Genomic DNA, 19,962 nt, shown 5'->3' with positions numbered 1-19,962 from the left:
TGGGGGATATCATGAAAGGCACTATCATTTAAGTTGTGCTTTATGTCATCTCAGAATGCTTTAGAAGCCATTTTGAGGTGTAGTCTCATTGAAATGTAGGAGTAAATTTCTTCACAACAAGGATCTTATAAATATTAAAGTGTTAATAAGCTGATCATCTGTTTGAGCAATATCAGAGTAGATATAAAATTTGGTCATCTGACAGAGACTACCACTGTTTTTTCAGTTGTGTGTTATTGGATATTTCTAGCGGACCTGGAGCATCTGCCAAGAGGCACGTTTAATTTTGTTTCCAAAGCATACCTTCTTCAATCGTATAGTGTTCCTTAAGCACTGTAATGAAGGTCCAGTCTTAGTTTTGGTGTTGAATCCCTGGAGGAGGTCCTCAAATCCTCTGACTTGAGGAGCTAGTATTCCGCACAGATCCATGAACACTGCTTAAAGATTTAAAATTAAACCATATTTCCAAAGCACTTTTTTTCACACACAGGTAAATAGAAGTCTGGAATTCTCTCACCCAAAAGGCTGTAGATTCCAGCTCAATTGGAATTTTCAAGACTGGGATAGATTTTATTTTATTAGGTTGGGATGTGAAGGGAAATATTAAAACTGCTGGTAAATAGAATCAGAATCAGGTTTATTATCACCGGCATGTGATGTGAAATTTGTTAACTTAGTGGCAGCAGTTCAATGCAATACATAATACAGAAGAGAAAAAAAAATAGTAAGTAAAATAAAAATAATAATAATAAATAAGTAAATCAATTACGGTATATATTGAATAGATTTTAAAAAGTGCAAAAAACAGAAATACTGTATAATAAAAAAGTGAGGTAGTGTCCAAGGGTTCAATGTCCATTTAGGAATCAGATGGCAGAGGGGAAGAAGCTGTTCCTGAATCGCTGAGTGTGTGCCTTCAGGCTTCTGTACCTCCTACCTGATGGTAACAGTGAGAAAAGGACATGCCCTGGGTGCTGAAGGTCCTTAATAATGAACACTGCCTTTCTGAGACACTGCTCCCCGAAGATGTCCTGGGTACTTTGTAGGCTAGTACCCAAGATGAAGCTGACTAGATTTACAACCTTCTGCAGCTTCTTTTGGTCCTGTGCAGTAGCCCCTCCATACTAGACAGTGATGCAGCCTGTCAGATGCTCTCCACGGTTCATCTTTGGAAGTTTTTGAGTGTATTTGTTGACATGCCAAATCTCTTCAAACTCCTAATGAAGTATGGCCGCTGTCCTGCTTTCATTATAACTACATTGATATGTTGGTACCGGGTTAGATCCTCAGAGATATTGCCACCCAGGAACTTGAAACTGATCACTCTCTCCACTTCTGATCCCTCTATGAGGATTGGAATGTGTTCCTTCGTCTTACCCTTCCTGATGTCCACAATCAGATTATTTCCATTACTAAAAAAAACTAAAAAAAAAACACTTAGTCAAACCTTATTGAGAACATAGTGCATTCCAGGAATAGCACACTTAAAGTGAACATACTCTCTTCTTTCCAAGGACAAGATGTGATGCAAAATTCCATCAGAACTGTGTCATTTTGCCAGGCATATACAGGTCCTATTCAAGAAGGTGAAGATGAAAAAAAAGCAGATGCCAGAAATTCAAAAGAGAAACAGAATAATACTGGAATAACTCAGCAGATAAGGCAACATTTGCAGGAAGAGAAACAGTCACCATTTTGGGCCTATGACCCTTTGTTGGAACTCAGACGAGGATCACAGACCCAAAATGGTGGCTGTTTCTCTTCCCACAGATGCTGCTTGACCTGCTAAATTTCTCCAGCATCTCTGTTTCTATTCAAGAAAGTTATTTTTCTTTAGGAAGTCATCATTTACCTTTTATGGATATATCTGTAGTAGTTTATTTCAGTTTTATTTTGAGTTTGCATTGGTTATGGTCAGTAGTTGTAAAACTTGGCATAATTCCAAACTGAGTTTACAGCACTCTTCTCCATAAATGATCTACTTTTAGTTAATATCTGAAATGAAAATCTAAATAAGATTATTGTTTTCGTTTCCATAGGGCGATAATTGTTGTGGGCACAGCTCACCACATCATGAAACTGGCCTCTCCTCCCTGGACTTTGCTTGCTTTTCTCACTGCCTCTGTAAAGCAGTCAACATAATCAAAGACCTACCCTCCCCAGATATTCTTTCTTCTCCTTCCTCTTACTCAGGCAGAAGATACAAACATCTGAGATCATGTAGCACCAGGCTCAAGGACAGCTTCTATTGCTGTTGATATGAGACTATTGGATGATCTCCTGGTAAAATAAGATAGAACCTTGACCTCATAATCTACCTTATTATGATCTTACCAGTACCTGCGCTATACTTTCTCTGTAATTGTAACTCTGTAATTTTATTCAGCATTCTGTTATTGCTTTCTCTTGTACAAGCTCAGTGCACTCCTGTGATGGATACATGGATGGCATGTAAAACGAAGTTCTTCCACTGTGACAATAAAAAATAAACAATAATTCTCCCTCTTTTCGCTAAAGAGCCGATAACTTAAAAGGACAAAAATAATGATGCTTTGTTGGTTCCAGTGCTTTTCATCTGCCAGATGGTTTGGCTTCATTTCTTCTTCAAATGGGGCTCAATTGTTCAATCCATTCCCCAAAATACATCACTGCTCCTTTTTATCCGATGTTTTTCTTCACAAAAACTTTAGGTAGTCCAGTATTACAGAGTGAGATTGTCCAGTATTACAGAGTGAGATTTCATTAACTGATAATGGTGAGTTTAATCCAGTTCTATTATATTTATTTTAATGAAACATTAGCTTAGCTGAATGCCCTGTGGTAATGCTGGGAAGCCAGAATGGTATTCCAGTGTGCTACTCAGGACTTGGTACATTGTTGGAGGAATTGAGTTTCAAATGTTACGCCATTGTCCTCTCCCATGGGCTTAAAAATCACCAATGAGACCATCCTAGGAAGATCAGAAGACTCCCAGTGTGTGGAAAAATATCTACTTCCTTAAACAGAATAATTGATCTATTTATTTTGCTGTTTGGCTTCCTATATGCCCCATCAATGACTGCATTTTTACTAGTGCTTCAGTTGATATGAAGTGTTTTAGGATGTAGTGAGGACATAACTGTTTCTATTATCTTGACAAGATTATTGATAGTTTTGTCATGTTGCTGTTGTTGTTGAGTTGTCGTTGACCCATGGCAGCCCTATGGATATAGGGTTTTCATGGCAAGATATGGAAGTAGATTGCCAAGCCTTTCTTTCACACAGATACTACTGCTGCCTAGGTTGTGACGCAGCCAGCTTCGAACTCAGCACTATCCACCTTGGGGTCCAGTGCTGATGCCTCTACACCACCAGCTGGCCCTATAGAGTCATACCCTATGGAAATTAGGACCTTCATCCCAATTTGGCTATGTCAACCAAGATGTCTGTCCAGGCTAGTCCAATTTGCTTGCATTTGATCCATAACCCTCTAAACATGTTCTATCCATGTACTTGTCCAAAATGTCTTTTAAACATAATTGTACATTGTAATTGTGAATGCATTTCACTTAAAGCGTTTTAGTTCCTACTGATTCTTTTTCTTATTATGGAGACCTTGTGACTAATATGAGCATGTGTAACCATTATTTAAATTGTCACAGAAGAAGTGCAAATCTCTGTCTTCTAAATTGGAGATTGGTTGTTCTGAACTGGGGATTTTCTGTGGAACTGGTTTCATCGGTTAATATTATCAGAAGGTCACATTACAAAGCAGCTCTGGTGCTGAAAAATAGGACTAGAAATCCAAAAGCCTCCTTTTGCATTTAAATACTTGTTTGAAATCTTTTGTTGATGATCAGCTTTGACTCATTTTGAGACCATTCAGACTCTAAATGGTTTGTTTTCATACCCACCAGGGTGCAATGAAATTCCTCGCTGGTGTGAATAGTGTACATGGTTGTAACAAATACAACGAGCACAAAGCAACAGAATGGTACAATTGTCCAAACTGAGATAATACAAACGATGGAAGAGGTAGGAGGTAGGATTAAGGGGTTGAGAATGGGGCAGCACCAGCAGGAGGAGGATGTGAAAGAGGCGATTGGTTCAGAAATCTGACATCAGTGGGGAAGGAGCTGTTCTGAATCTTCAAACTTCTGGAAGGTAAAAGAAGAGAATGGTCACGATGCATGCATCTCTGCACATTTTCTATTTCTTTTTCCCTCTGCTGGATGCCTCAATGCTACCTGTTTCCTTGTGCATGTGACCACTGAGCCTCAATGATTAGCGTTGGCAGGTTATTAGGGGAACTCTGGATCCAGTCCTTACTCATTTTACTAAATCGTACAATGGTCACGGACAGCCCCAATTACCAACAGCACAACTGGTGCAGTTGCTAAGGCTGCTATCTCGCAGATTCAGGGACATGGGATCCATACTCCACTGCTCTCTGTGTGGAGTTTGCATGTCTCCATGTGACAGCATGGGTTTACTCTGTTTCCTATATCTTCCTCCCTCATCCCAAGGGATATGTAGGTTGGTAGGTTAAGAAGGTCACTGTAAATTGTCCCTGGTGCGTAGAGGAATTAATGGAAATGTGGGGAATATAATGGTACTCATGCAAGTGAATACTTGATAGTCAGCATAGACTCATTGGTCTAAAGGACCTGTTTCTATGCTGTATAAGTCCATGGATATTGGCACTAATTTATTGCATAGTAACATAAAAATGCTTTTTTTTTGTGAAAGCCAAATATTCTTTACTGAGCATCTTGCCATTTGCCACATTGGCGTTTCCCTATCGGTATCTAGTTGAATGGTGTTTCCAGCACATTGAGATGTTTAGATGTTGTCTGCTGTATACCAAATACCATGGTCTTCACGTGCTGCTGGTGTACTCTGTTAGTCTTTGTGAAGTGCTCTGTGGTGCTGTTTCCCTGCACCAGTCACTTGCATTTCACTCTGACGTCTAATGTTGTGGCGTGAAGTTCACATCTTCTCACTGTGACTGTACTGAGTGCTTCAGCTTCCTCCCAAATCCAAAAGGCACATTGGTTGGTAGGTTAATTAGCCATCATAAGTTAGGAAGGCAGTGGGAGAACCATGGGTTTGGGTTGTTAATGGGCGTAAAAGAAAGATGGATAGTTTAGGGAAAATGAGTGGAAGAATGGAATTGATGCATTTGTTCCTAGAGCTAACATGCATTCAGTGGGTCAAATAGCCACCTTTGTCATCAGTTAATATGGAAGTAGATCCCTCTACGATAAGGATGTTTGTAATCAATGTGGTTTATGAAGGAAGTTATAGCAAGAGCTCTCTGCAAGAGTCCAGTGCATTGCCATTCATCCTGTGTATCATCAAGCATGTACATGATACTAAGCAATAAATTAGTTCCAATAGTCAGACTCAGACTGCAGAGAAATAATACTTAAAGTAAAATGAAGATTTAAATGTTTCCATTTGATCATCAACCGTCACCTGTGACATGGTATGTAGCAATCTTGCATCAGAATTGGAAGTTTCCGTATTCATACACCATTCCAAAATTCTATGTTGTGATTCCATTGAGGCAGTGCTGTAGTGTTAAAAGTGCTGTTTATGCTCTCCCAGGTGGATATAAAGGTCCGGCAGCGAAATGGAGGGAAGAAGACAATCAATGTTTCAGGTTGAATCCATCGAGTCCATGTGAAGGGTTTCATTTCAATTTCTACTGTGCATTTCCCTCCATAGGTACTGCCTGACCCATTGAGTTCCTCCAGTATCATATGCATTCTGGGGTTTGAGAATACCGAAGCAACTGAGTCATCTGAGGTTTTCACTAATTTGTTCCAACATTCTGGAAAGCTTGGATCCCTTGGGGAGTCAAATTTTAACACACTGAATGCAAAATCAAAGAACATCCAATGTGTAAAAATGATATAAGCCTTTCCAGGTCAAATTAAGAAAGACCTCAGTTACATGTGTGTTTACCGAATTAGCCACAGCTTTGAAGCTCTGAATCAATACAGTATTGATATACTCAGATGAGTCAACTGAAAATATCGCCATACTCTTATTTAATCTCATCAGACTTGTACATTTTGGTTACTGGCAATGCCTGCAGTATTTGTTTCAATGATGCAGAACCTAGTAGCATGCTTAAAGCAGAAAAAGTAGAAATGTGTGTTTATTTTGGAAAAAAAGTTGATTCACTTATAGTGGGAAATGTACAGTACTTTGGTGTAATACAGTATTAGAACGCTCAGATGGAAATGTGATCTTGTGAAGGTGTTTGAAAGCAACATATATGTGATGTTATTGCACTTGTTAACCTGAGCAGTTCCTTTCTTGGTTTAAGCTCCAGGGTTTTTATTTAGCGTTAACCAACAGCAAAGTTATGTATAGCAATTGTCCAAAATAGAGCAAAATTTGGACGACAACATAGCTGTTTTCTGGTTTCATCTTACCACAATGTTGTGGAGAGAGTAATGGGAACTAAATTCTTCTCTCTTTGTTTGGAGAGGGGTGTTAAACTGTGTGAATGGGGGTTCTCTCTTGCTGACCTTTTTAAAAGTGCAGGGAGTGTTATAGCAAGGGTCATGTTTGAGGACCTTTCTAAGGAGCCAACCAACCTGGAGACTTCTGGATTCCAGAAGTGAATTCCAGAAATGAATGCACAGAAGGTCCCCAATGACTTGTGCATGCACAACAATTACAGCTTGGGGTGTGTTGGCCTGACAGGAGTTTGAGTGAACTGCATTCTTTCCCAAAACCTTGATAAGTTCCATAAAACAATTCTTGGCACAAACCTAGACAGATGGAGATGCACTCCATGTGCCAGAGCTGGTTTGATTTTCCCTTAATTAATGTGATTCATCAAGAAAGACGTGCAGAGTGGAAACAGCCCCTTTGGCTCACAGAGGCTATGCAACCTTAATCTTACGCAAACCCCATCTTATTCACTATCTCTTCCATACTTTACCTACACACACCCAGGATAAATTACAGTGTATTCCCAGATCCCTCTCCATGTCCTGCCATTCACCGTGCAAGTCCTATCCTGGATTGTCCTCCCAAAGTACAACACTTCCTGGCATCGTACTATTTAATAATTGTTTGTGCTATTTCCGTATTACAGCAGTAACTACACATACAAAGCACCTTTGTGAAACACCTTTCATGTCCTATAAATGACATATAAGGTGTTAAACAAGGTGCATGTTTGATTATATTGAACAACTTGGATCAAATTAGGTTTTAATATTTCTTAACCTCAACAAGAGGGGAAGGTTTAATAACTTGTGGCATAGTAGTATAAGCAAATACACCTTACAGCACACAAAATGCTGGAGGAACTCAGCAGGCTAGGCACCATTTCGGCCCGAAACGTCGATGGTACATTTTTTCCATAGATGCTGCCTGGCCTGCTGAGTTCCTCCAGCATTTTGTGTGTGTTGCTCGGATTTCCAGCATGAACAGATTTTCTCTTGTTTGTCATTTCAAATACGCCTTACCTACACTTTAAGCCAGGTTGCGAAGGTTATTTAGCAATAAGTTGCATGGAACAGTGCAAGACATAACATCATAGTATAGTACAGAACACATTCTTCTAATTTAGTTATAAGATAATGCAAACTATAATGAAGGCTGCAAAAGATTAATCATTTATACTTATTACTCTTACAACATAATTGTAAAATACTTTACTGATTATGGTACTTTAGAAATGGCTGCCAATTGTTTTCTTTGTTTTAAGGAGCTTTGAATGTTTGTAATATATTCTTAAGGAAATATTTCCAATGTTACCCCAGTTATTGCTTGTATCTTAAAGACCTGCATGCTTGAGAGAAAAACTTGTAAAGTTGAATTTGACGTTGACCCAAAAAATAGGGAATCAGGGCATCAAAGGTATGGTGAGAAGGCGGGGGAGTGGGACTAAATGGGAGGATGGATCAGCTCATGATAAAATGGCGGAGCAGACTCGATGGGCTGATTGGCCGACTTCTCCTTTGTCTTACGGTCTTATGGTCTAATAGACTGAAATAACCTTGTGCACCACAGGCTTGCAATATGTGGTCTTTTCTTAGAATGTTAAGGAACTTTGGTATATCACCAAACATTTCAACGAATTTCTACAATGTACTGTGGGTGGTGGGGTGGAGACACGTCTCTACCAAAGGAGGTGTAAGGTGTTCCTTCCCTCCACTAGCCTGCAGGTCACTCTTGGGCAGGGTGGAGTACCTGCTTCACCCCACAATCAGGGTCACGTGAAGCCACGGAAGCAGGTGGTGGATGGTCGTATGGGCAGCTGGTGTATATCACAAGTCATGTTCATGTGACCACTGACTCCAGGCAGGCAATCTCTGAAGAGTATTGATAACGACTGGGATGACCATCTTGAAAGGACGCTGCTCAGAAGAAGGCAATGGCAAACTACTTCTGTAGAAAAATTTGCTAAGAACAATCATGTTCATGGAAAGACCATGATCACCCACATTGTATGACATGGCACATAACGAACGAACAATGGACTGATGAAAGCTTTCTGACCTATTGCATCATGGTCTGGTGCAGCAATTCAGATGTGCAGGAATGTAAGAAGCTGCAGAGCGTAGTACACTCTATATAATACATCACTGGCACATCCCTCCCTACATTCAGTAGTATCTATATGAAGCACTGCCTCAAGTTGGTAACATCTAACATCAAAGATCCCCTCCATCCAGCCCATGCCATCTTTTCAGAACCATCAACTATTACTATTTATTATTTATTGTGCAACTGTAACGAAAACCAATTTCCCCCGGGATCAATAAAGTATGACTATGACTATGATCATCGGGTAGGAGGTACAGAGCTTGATGTCCCACACCACCAGATTCAAGGACAGCGACTTCCCTTCAACCATTCAGTTCTTGAATCAACCCTCATTATTACACCATAGCAACACTTGGATCACTTTGCACTAAAATGTTCTAATTCTGCATAGTTTAGGTTTAATGTGTTTTCATGTGAATGTTCTTTAGTTCTCTCGTCCTGTACTGGAGTCTCTCGTTCTGTCCTGTAGCCTCACCTAGTCCTGTCTCCCAAGACCACGTCATGTCTTCACCTAGTTCTGGAGTCCAAGCCCAAGTCAAGACCCAGATTCTGGGTCCTTGTCAAGTCTCTGGCTCGGAGTCCAAACTCAAGCCTCATCATGTCCTCACCTCGAAGTACCCAAGCCCTGAAGAACCCAAGCCATATCCAGACCTGTAGCCACGTCATGTCCTTGCCTAGTTTTGGGGTCCGAGCCCGAGTCAAGACCCAGATTCTGGCTCCTTGTCCAGTCTCCGGCTCAGAGTCCAAGCCCAGGCTTCTAGTTCCCAGTTCCTTGTCCTGGTCCCGCTTGCCTATCCAATGTCCTAGCCCAAGTCTGTGTTCTTGTCCCAGCTCTCTAATCAAGTCCTGTTCCTAGTACTTCAGTGTCTGTGTCTTGCATTTGGGTCTGCTCCCAGCGCCCCCTTATGACACAGTAACAACTTTTTGTGATCTAACCAGAGATTAGTCTGAAGTACCTGGCTTCATTATGGCCAGAGCTGCATTTTGGAAGCAATTTTAAAATATTACCTTTGTTGAAGAACACAGCTGTTTAGGATTTTAACCTGCTAGGGCAGAGATAAATGGAATTTTGGCTTGATTTTAAATTTGTACCGACCTGTTGACATTAAATTGCAGTGGCATCTGGACTTAATAGAAGTAAAATTAATTGGATCTCCTGCTGTTTGTACATCTGGCTGTTAAATAACTAAATAAGCTCATTTGCCCACTTTGGACAGAATATCTTTGGCTTGAAATGTTAATGTTTCCCTTTCACCGATGCTACTGAAAATGCTGAATGTTCCCAGTGTTTTCTATCTTTAGTAACCATTTAACTGCTGGAATAGATGAAGTCCTGATGAAGGATCTTGGCCCAAAAACAATGACTCTTTATTCCTCTCCATAGATGCTGCCTGACCTGCTGAGTTCTGCCAACATTTTGTGTGTGCTACTTTAGAACAGATAGGAAATTGGGAAGCTCAATGTTTTGTAAGGGGTAGCTGCATTTACACAGTAGCTGGGAGGTCTGAAAGTAGTATTTTCTGATTTTTCTAAAAATTATCAAACCTCTAGTATTAAGCCCTCAGTACAAGAAGATCCAGGCTGTCACTCTATAAGAATGCTGCATTCTCAAGAGATGTTGTCCATACCTTGCCCCGCCATCCAATTAACAGATTCCATTGTACATTCTCTTCCTAAATTAAAGCATTGAGTTTGAATTTACTTGTGAGCATTGAAGGGCAGAGCTATAATGGCACTTAACAGTGACTCCATCGAGCTCATCTGCAGAAACAGCTTCATTCCTACTTTTGACGTCTCTCTTCTTCCTTTTCAGGGTAATTGGGGTGGGGGAGGCTTGAGGTTCCAACATTTTTACTGTCACTCATTCTTTGGGACACATCCGTTTTCACGGATCTCTGTGAAGAACAAGAATTTCAGGATGTATATTGTGTACATTTCTCTGACATTAAATGGAACTATTGAACTGCTGAATTAGTAAAGGCTAACGATCTCTTTTACCTTATATTCGTCACTTTACGTAAGAAGATTGCACTCTTGCCAGAGCACATTTCCAACTGATGTTTGCACTTTGGAATTTTAAGTGATAAATCTTCCTGGTTTTGGGAGAAATTGTTGCTCCATGTGGTATGGATTAACAATATTCCCTGAGTAAAGGATGGGGAGTGAGATTTTTTCCAACGGTGCTATGATGACTCAGGAGCTGACGATTTATCACACATAATCTGCAATTTCGGCAACCAGTATTACTTAGTAACCAGTAAAAGCTAAGTAACAACTTATTAAACATCATCTGCCTTATTTAACTCCCTCAATGTCAGTAATTTAATGTTCTGCTGATTGTACTTTTTGTTGCTTTTACATTCAAGGATGACGTATTTTACCAATCTAAGACTAGCGCAGTAATCTATTTTCTGAAATCAAGATATTTTCATTAAATACATTTTCACAAATACATTTGTACTAAGTGGGACTGATTCAGCATAATACAAACAAAGGACAGGAATGGAAGTAAGTCCCAATATCCATTAAACCTGCACTGGTGCTCATGGCTGATTCCCGAACTTTGAGTATGTCTTTCTTCCCAGTTGTCTTGCGATCTTATTCTTTTGATGTTTGAAGCTCTATGTATCTCAGCGTCAAATAACTTCAGGAACTGAGCATCCTCAGACAGCCCTCTGATTTAAAGAATTCCCAAGATTTTTTTTATCTCTTGGAGTAGAGACTTTCCTCTGCATCTCATTCCCAAGTACCAACCACTTATCTTGGCATCTGATATATCTCATAAATAAAACACAAAAATTTTTTAAATAAAGATTTCAGTCACATTTTGTTAAAATAGCCAAATGATTCCAATATTAAGCTGATATTTCCCATTTCAGAATATCCTAAAGTGATTTTTGTTGAAGGCAAGTGACTACTGTCATTTTAATTTTGCACGCATAGCAACACCGCAGAAACATGATGAGAAATTGTTGAGATTTATTAGCTGGAATCTGGTGCAACAAAGAAGTGACTAGTGACTCACTGAATTCCTGATCTTCCTTGTGAATGAGAAGTTATCGGTGGTTCTATTTTTGGTGGCAGGATGGGTGGGATCTTGGTTTTCTTGTAATAAACCGTATTCCCTGTGGTGCAACATCCCAATGATCTACCAACTGTGATGCACTGCTGTGTTGGTTTGGATTTACATGCTCAAGTGTTTGAGTGAGTTCATTAACCTGCTGACACAGGACACAAAGTTACAAGTTGAGTTCATTGTCATGTGCACAACTACAGCGAGGTCCAGGTACAATGAAAAATTTGCTTGCAGCAGTGTCACAGGCATACAGGTACACAGAACTCTCAGAACATAAATTGTATGAGACAGTGAAGAGAGAGAGGGGAACAAAGAAATGAGCAGAGACAAGTCCATGGTAGTGCAAGAGATGGCCTGTAGTGTTTCCATTGCTGAGGTAGGATCTTGTGCAGGTCAGTTCAAGAACTAATCATTGTAGGAAAGTAGCTGTCAATAAGCCAAACTAACAATTAACCCACTTAGTAATAACAGCTAACATTTTTGCAGTTATAAATAAATTGATTGAAATTGAGTGGCCTTCAATTTGCAAATGCATCTAGTGTTAGTTTTCTCCAGTGTGTGTCAAGGGACTCCTGATTACTTGACATGTTGCCAACATTTTATATTTAACCTTCTGGCCAAGCATTTAAAACCTATCCACAGGACTCCCCAGAGGGTTAGGTTCATCAGTCTGAACTGAGCCAGCTGGATCCCAAAACTCAAAATTCTGTACAGTGCCGACCAAGACCCATAGCCCATGAGTTTAGAAATCCCACAATTTTTATACCTTGAAGTAAAGAGATTTCTCTGCATCTCAATCTTAATTGTCAACCATTTCAGAATAAGAATCAGGTTTAATATCACTGGCATATGTAATGAATTTTCACAATACACTTTATGCTAATAATATTAATCCTAATTCTGATTCCATCATGGTTGCCATTTAGGATTGAGATGCAAAGCAATCTCTTTACTTCAAGAAATCTATCCTTTAACATGAGACTACTTCCTTAATCTGGACCCATCACCAAGAGGAATCAGCTTTTTTTTTGTCATATAATCTGTCTCAGAGAGAAAAGGTATAGGTGGAAAATGGCTAGATCGGTAGCTCTGGTTTTGGCAGAGGGCAAAAGCTGCCTGGTGTTTCCATGCTGGACACTAAATGGAGATCACTAGATGGTGAGGATGTGTAGCTGTGGTAGTGATGGTCCTACAGTGGTTACCCACCACCACAAAAGATTAACATTCAATATGATTGCCCTCTGGGGAAGTGATCACTGTTCTGATAGCTCATTGTGTGGGGAAATAAAGTTGTGGCAGGATGTTGTCATTTTTGTTTTGCAAGGATATGAAATTTCTAATATAATCAACACCTGTTTAAAACACAACTGCTTACCTTTGAGCTTCTTTTCACAGGTGTGGTTTTAACGGCACTGGAATGAAGCAACCATTGCATCAATCCTACATCGCTACTGTACCCTTTACTCTGGATGCCACCCCGTGTGTGAAAAGTTGGTCACTTTGGATTGGCACAAGTTCCTGCAGCACAGTACAATTATCTCTAATGAATGGACTGGTGGACTATAAATAACTACAGTTTTTTTAATCTCATTGTTCATCGAACAAAAATGGACTGAAGGCCTCTTAACAAATGTAATGAAAGTTGATGGAAGTAACTGAAGCTTTAAATCTTGAAGACCACACCAGTGAGCAGGAGGTCATGCCTTCCAGTGGACATGCTAGATCCACGTTACTCCCTGTTGTCAATGAGAGCGCCAAGTCTAATAATGTGCCAAATGGCATCAGGAAAAGCCAAAAGAATGCAAAAGATTTTATCCAGATCTCTGTACCAGACACAAACCGTAAATTCCCAACGGAGTGGTGGAAGACGGGTGTTGCCTTTACTTATGCACTTTTCAACTTGATTATGACAAGTGTTATGATCACTGTTGTACATGAGAGAGTCCCTCCTAAGGAAAAGAACCCTCCCCTACCTGATACTTTCTTTGACTACGTGAACCGGGTTGAGTGGGCTTTCAAGATTTCTGAAGTCAATGGGATGATCCTGGTTGGTCTTTGGACAACTCAGTGGCTACTCCTTCGATACCGGTGAGTTCTAGAGTCATATAGCAAGAAAACAAGTCCTTTAGCTCATTGTGTTCATGTCTATAATCAAGTGCCTATCAATGTTAATTCCATCAGCCAGCATTCCTCCACAGCCCCGGTGTTAAGTGCTTGTCTTGATACTTACTAAATGTTGCAGAAGTGACTGCCTCCATCACCCACGTAGGCAGATGCCTGTAGATTCCAAGCACCCTTTGGATGAAAGATTTTCTCTCATCCTCTTACCCTTTACCCTAAATCTGTGCCCTCTAAATTCTACTGCTTCTGGGGGAAAGTGTCTTGCTGTCTTTTCTAGGCCTGTCATAATTTTGTAAATCACTATCGGGTTCTCTTTCAGCCTCACCTTATCCAGTCTCTGCTCATTAATTCCAGGCAATATATTGATAAATTTCCTCTGCACCCTCTCTAGGTCAGTTGTGATCTTGCTGGTGTTTGAAGACTAGAACTATGCATAATAAACTAGCTATGCCCTAAGCAATATTTTATAAAATTGTACTATAAGCTTCCTCCTCCTGTAGTTTGTGCCCTGGCTAATGAACAAGAGTGTCCTGTATCTTGTCTGCAGGTGCCATTTTCAGAGAATCTTGGACTTGTATGCCTAGGTGTTCTATATCTCAGTACTCACATCCTGAAACAGGATACAAATAGATTGAATAATGGGCAAAAACCTGGCAAGTGGAGTTGAAAGAGGGAAAATGTGATTTTTTTTTTGAGGAATCAAAAGGTGGAATACCTTCCAAATGGGGAGACTGCAAATTTAGGTGCAAGTCCATGAATCGCAAAAAAATATGCAGGTCAAACAAGTAGTTAGGAAAACAAATGGCATACAAGAGAAGCAACACACATCAAAGTTGCTGGTGAACGCAGCAGGCCAGGCAGCATCTCTAGGAAGAGGTACAGTCGACATTTCAGGCCGAGACCCTTTGTCAGGACTAACTGAAGGAAGAGTTAGTAAGAGATTTGAAAGTGGGAGGGGGAGATCCAAAATGATAGGAGAAGACAGGAGGGGGAGGGATGGAGCCAAGAGCTGGACAGGTGATTGGCAAAGGGGATATGAGAGGATCATGGGACAGGAGGCCTGGGGAGAAAGGTGGGGGGGGGGAACCCAGAGGATGGGCAAGGGGTATAGTCAGAGGGACAGAGGGAGAAAAAGGAGAGAGAGAGAAAGAAAGAGTGTGTGTATATAAATAAATAACGGATGGGGTACGAGGGGGAGGTGGGGCATCAGCGGAAGTTAGAGAAGTCGATGTTCATGCCATCAGGTTGGAGACTACCCAGACGGAATATAAGGTGTTGTTCCTCCAACCTGAGTGTGGCTTCATCTTTACAGTAGAGGAGGCCGTGGATAGACATGTCAGAATGGGAATGGGATGTGGAATTAAAATGTGTGGCCACTGGGAGATCCTGCTTTCTCTGGCGGACAGAGCGTAGGTGTTCAGCAAAGCGGTCTCCCAGTCTGCGTCGGGTCTTGCCAATATATAGAAGGCCACATCAGGAGCACCGGACGCAGTATATCACCCCAGCCAACTCACAGGTGAAGTGTTGCCTCACCTGGAAGGACTGTCTGGGGCCCTGAATGGTGGTAAGAGAGGAAATGTAAGGGCATGTGTAGCACTTTTTCCGCTTACAAGGATAAGTGCCAGGAGGGAGATCGGTGGGGAGGGATGGGGGGGACGAATGGACAAGGGAGTTGCATAGGGAGCAATCCCTGCAGAAAGTGGAGAGAGGGGGGGAGGGAAAGATGTGCTTAGTGGTGGGATCCCATTGGAGGTGGCGGAAGTTACGGAGAATAATATGTTGGACCCGGAGGCTGGTGGGGTGGTAGGTGAGGACCAGGGGAACCCTATTCCTAGTGGGGTGGCGGGAGGATGGAGTGAGAGCAGATGTACGTGAAATGGGGGAGATGCGTTTGAGAGCAGAGTTGATAGTGGAGGAAGGGGAGCCCCTTCCTTTAAAAAAGAAAGACATCTCCCTCGTCCTGGAATGAAAAGCCTCATCCTGAGAGCAGATGCGGCGGAGACGGAGGAATTGCGAGAAGGGGATGGCATTTTTGCAAGAGACGGTGAGAAGAGGAATAGTCCAGATAGTTGTGAGAGTCAGTAGGCTTATAGTAGACATCAGTGGATAAGCTGTCTCCAGAGACAGAGACAGAAAGATCGAGAAAGGGGAGGGAGGTGTCGGAAATGGACCAGGTAAACTTGAGGGCAGGGTGAAAGTTGGAGGCAAAGTTAATAAAGTCAACGAGCTCAGCATGCGTGTAGGAAGCAGCGCCAATGCAGTCGTCGATGTAGTGAAGGAAAAGTTGGGGACAGATACCAGAATAGGCACGGAACATAGATTGTTCCACAAAGCCAACAAAAAGGTAGGCATAGCTAGGACCCATACGGGTGCCCATAGCTACACCTCTAGTTTGGAGGAAGTGGGAGGAGCCAAAACATCGACTTCTCTAACTTCTGCTGATGCCCCACCTCCCCCTCGTACCCCATCCGTTATTTATTTTTATACACACATTCTTTCTCTCACTCTCCTTTTTCTCCCTCTGTCCCTCTGACTATACCCCTTGCCCATCCTCTGGTTCCCCCCCCCGCCCCCTGTCTTTCTCCCCGAACCTCCTGTCCCATGATCCTCTGGTATCCCCTTTGCCAATCACCTGTCCAGCTCTTGGCTCCATCCCTCCCCCTCCTGTCTTCTCCTATCATTTTGGATCTCCCCCTCCCCCTCCAGCTTTCAAATCTCTTACTAACTCTTCCTTCAGTTAGTCCTGACGAAGGGTCTCGGCCTGAAACGTCGACTGCACCTCTTCCTATAGATGCTGCCTGGCCTGCTGCGTTCACCAGCAACTTTGATGTGTGTTGCTTGAATTTCCAGCATCTGCAGAATTCCTGTTGTTGGCATACAAGAGAAATTCTGCAGGTACTGTAAATCCAAGCAACACAAAAATGTTAGAGGAACTCAACAGCCAAAGGAAACCATCAACATTTTAGGTCAAGACCCTTCATCAGGACTGGAGAAAAAAAGATGAAAAATCAAAGTAAGAAGGTGGGGGGAGAGGAGGGAAAAATACACGGTGGTAGGTAATAGGTGAAACTGGAAGACGGGGAGAGGTGAAGTAAAGCTCTGGGAAGTGGATTGGTGAAATAGATAAAGGGCTGGAGAAGGGGGAATCAAATAGGAGAGGACAGAAGACCATGGAAAAAAAGAAAGGTGGAGGAGCACCAGAGGGAGGTGATGGGCAGGTAAGGAGATAAGGTGAGGGAAGGAAATTGGAATGAGGAATGGTAAAGGGGTGTGGGAGGCCATTACCAGAAGTTCGAGAAATCTATGTTCATGCCATCAAGTTGGAGGCTACCCAGACGGAATATAACTTGACTGTGACCTCACTGCAGCAGTAGAGGAGGCCATGGACAAATAACATGTTGATTTTTATTACAAAGGGGTTGGAGGTTGTGTTATAATTGGTCAGAGTGTCAGTAAAGCAACATGGAATGTTGTGCAGGTTTTGTTCCCTTATCTTAAAAAGGGATATAATACATATTGAGACAGTTCAAAGGGGATTTTGTCAGGCAAATTCTTCGGATGAGAATTTAGATGTATGGTTGGCCCATTGAGAGAGGCTAGACAGTTTGTGTTTGTATTTCTTAGAGTTTACAAGAATGAGTGGTGACCACCTTCAAACATATATAAGGTCCAAAAGGGATTTTGATGGGTTACATATTGATATCTTTCCACTAGTGTTAAAGTCTTGAACAAGGTGACATAGCTACAAAATAATGTAGAAACTTTTCTTGGATGGTAATCGTTGTATAATTAATATTTCATAAATATTTGAGTAATCTTGTGTATATTGTTTGTTTTAGCATTATTGTTCTTTTAAATAATTAATAACAGGTTATATGTAAAAATACATGCATTACATATGTCATCACACTACCACGTGATAAGTTCACGTCTCACTACGAATTTAGACTCACATTTCCGACTCCTGTGTCTTCCTTTGAATTCGCTGAATGTTTTGAAGTTACAAAACACAACAATGATGACGAAGTATCTTTAAAAAGAACCAGAGACAGCTACCAACGTGTTGAAGCACAGCAAAATGAACAGAAAAAAAAACACAGCAAGGTATGGAGACAAAAAACGCAGCCCAGAAGGCGCAGAGACAGTCAAATTAGAAAAAAACCATGTAGCTCATGTTGTTTGGAAGGGAAGACACGATCAAGTACAAAAATTGAAAAATTGACTGGTTCATGAACAGTGAGTACCAAGTGATGATGAGAATAAATAAAAAGAGCGGAAAGGCAGACTACGTCAAAAAAATTGATGCATTTGATTACACAAAAGATAACTGGAATATTTATACTGAGCTAATTGAACACCATTTTGAAGCAAATGAAATAGCTAATGAGAAATAAGTACCAATTTTGCAGAGTGCATTTGGGTTTAAAGGTAGTTTGTGTTGAAGTTTGACTGCTCCAACCAAACCACCAGACATAAGCTTTGCTGAAATTGTGAAAGTAATGCAGGCACATTTAGAATTAATCACAAAATCCCAGGTGTTGGAAATCCAAGCAACACACACAAAATGCTGGAGGAACTCAGCTGCCCAGGTAGCATCTATGGAAAAAGTACAGTTGATGTTTGGGGCCTGAAACCTCGACTGTACTTTTTTCCATAGATGCTGCCTGGCCTCCTGAGTTCCTCCAGCATTTTGTGTGTGACATTTAGAACTGAAGCCATTGGTGATTGCAAGACAATTTAGGTTTCTTAAATGGAATTAAAAGGAAAGGGAATACATTTCACAGTATGTAGCTGAATTGAAGAGATCACCTGAGTATTGTAGTTCAATGATGAGCATAATGATGCACTGAGAGATTGTTTAGTTTGTGGAATCTAACAAGAAAGCATTCAAAAACAGCTCCTAACTGAAGCAAAGCTTACATTTAAAAGAACAGTTGAAATTGCTGTATCAATAGAAACAGCAGAATGGGACGCAATTGAGTTGCAGTCAAGAATGAAAGTGAGTGTGAACAAAATTGCAACATCTAAGCAGAAACCCACCTGACTGAACAAAAAACTTTACCATTGTGGCAGGGACACACATATACGAAACAAATGCATGTTTAAAAGTGAAACTTGTGAAAAATGCAACGAAGTAGGACAAGTAGAAAGAACATGTCAGCCAGGTGAAAGTAAATGGATGGCACAGGGAAGAGAAAAAGCTAAAAAGTCAAGTTGCAGCTTCAAAAAGCGCACTAATCTGCATGCCGTTGATGAAAACTCTAATAATGATGGAAGTGACACAGGACTTTGCAGCCTTGAGATTTACAGTATGAAAATTAACAATAGACTGAAATATGGCTATGCCAGAGGTGCAACTAATTGAAGGCTTCTCAGACAAGGAGGTTCAGTGTTTCACCTCTGGACAGGCAGTCCTGACGAGGGACTACAGAGGTGATCAAAAGTGGATACTTGGAAAGATCAAGCACGGAACTGAACCACTCTGCTACACAGTGAAGATTGCATCTGATATCTTCTAGAGGCAACACATCGATCAGTTGAGGAGAGCAGAGTCAATTCTTAGAGACAAAAGGTTGCTAGTGCTTTCAGAAACATATCCTGCAGTCTCAGAGTCAACTACAACCATCATGGAGGAGGCTCTATAACCTGAAATTGTTTCACTGTCACAAGTCTCACCCACCAGAGTGAGCCCACCTTGTCAGGAGAGATGTTATTCTACAAGAATAAGAAAGTCTCCACTGCAATTAAATCTTTAGGCCTGAGTGGGACAGTTTAAAATTTACTATAATGTGGATGGCTGTATATAATATACTGTGAATGTAGATGAGGTGCGTTCTTTATTGAGTTGGAGTTTATTGCTAAGCAAGGAGGAGTGTGGTGTATCTTCTATTTCAAAAATATTTGAGTAATATTGTATATATGTTGGTTAATTAAGTATTCTTGTTTATTTAAATAATTCATTATGGTTATATGTATAAATACGTGAATTGCATACATCATCATGCTACCATGTTATACGTTGCACGGCTTGCTTAAAGTAAACCCAAAATTAGACCTGCATTTCAGACTCCTGTATTATAAAACGTAACAGTAATGAATTTTTGGAATTCTGTGCCCGGATGGTGGTGGAGGCCGTGTCATTAGATATCTTTAAGATGAGCACAGATAAATATCTGAGAGATTGAGGATTATAGGGAACTGGTACAGAA

General features: G+C 41.0%; 1 protein-coding gene across 1 annotated transcript in view; it reads left to right on the top strand.

The window, feature by feature from the left end:
- The window catches only part of sgms2a (sphingomyelin synthase 2a), a 93,794-nt gene that overhangs the window by 29,349 nt on the left and 44,483 nt on the right, over window positions 1–19,962 (top strand). Inside the window, exon 2 of the mRNA XM_063046807.1 lies at window positions 13,028–13,720. Coding sequence (XP_062902877.1) covers window positions 13,278–13,720 — 443 coding nt within the window. The 5' untranslated portion in view covers window positions 13,028–13,277. The remainder of the gene's footprint in view (window positions 1–13,027; window positions 13,721–19,962) is intronic.

Source organism: Mobula hypostoma, chromosome 4 (genome assembly GCF_963921235.1).
Source record: "Mobula hypostoma chromosome 4, sMobHyp1.1, whole genome shotgun sequence".
NCBI lineage: Eukaryota > Metazoa > Chordata > Chondrichthyes > Myliobatiformes > Myliobatidae > Mobula > Mobula hypostoma.
The sequence above is the reverse complement of the archived record's forward strand: the minus strand, read 5'-3'. Positions and strand labels throughout refer to the sequence as shown.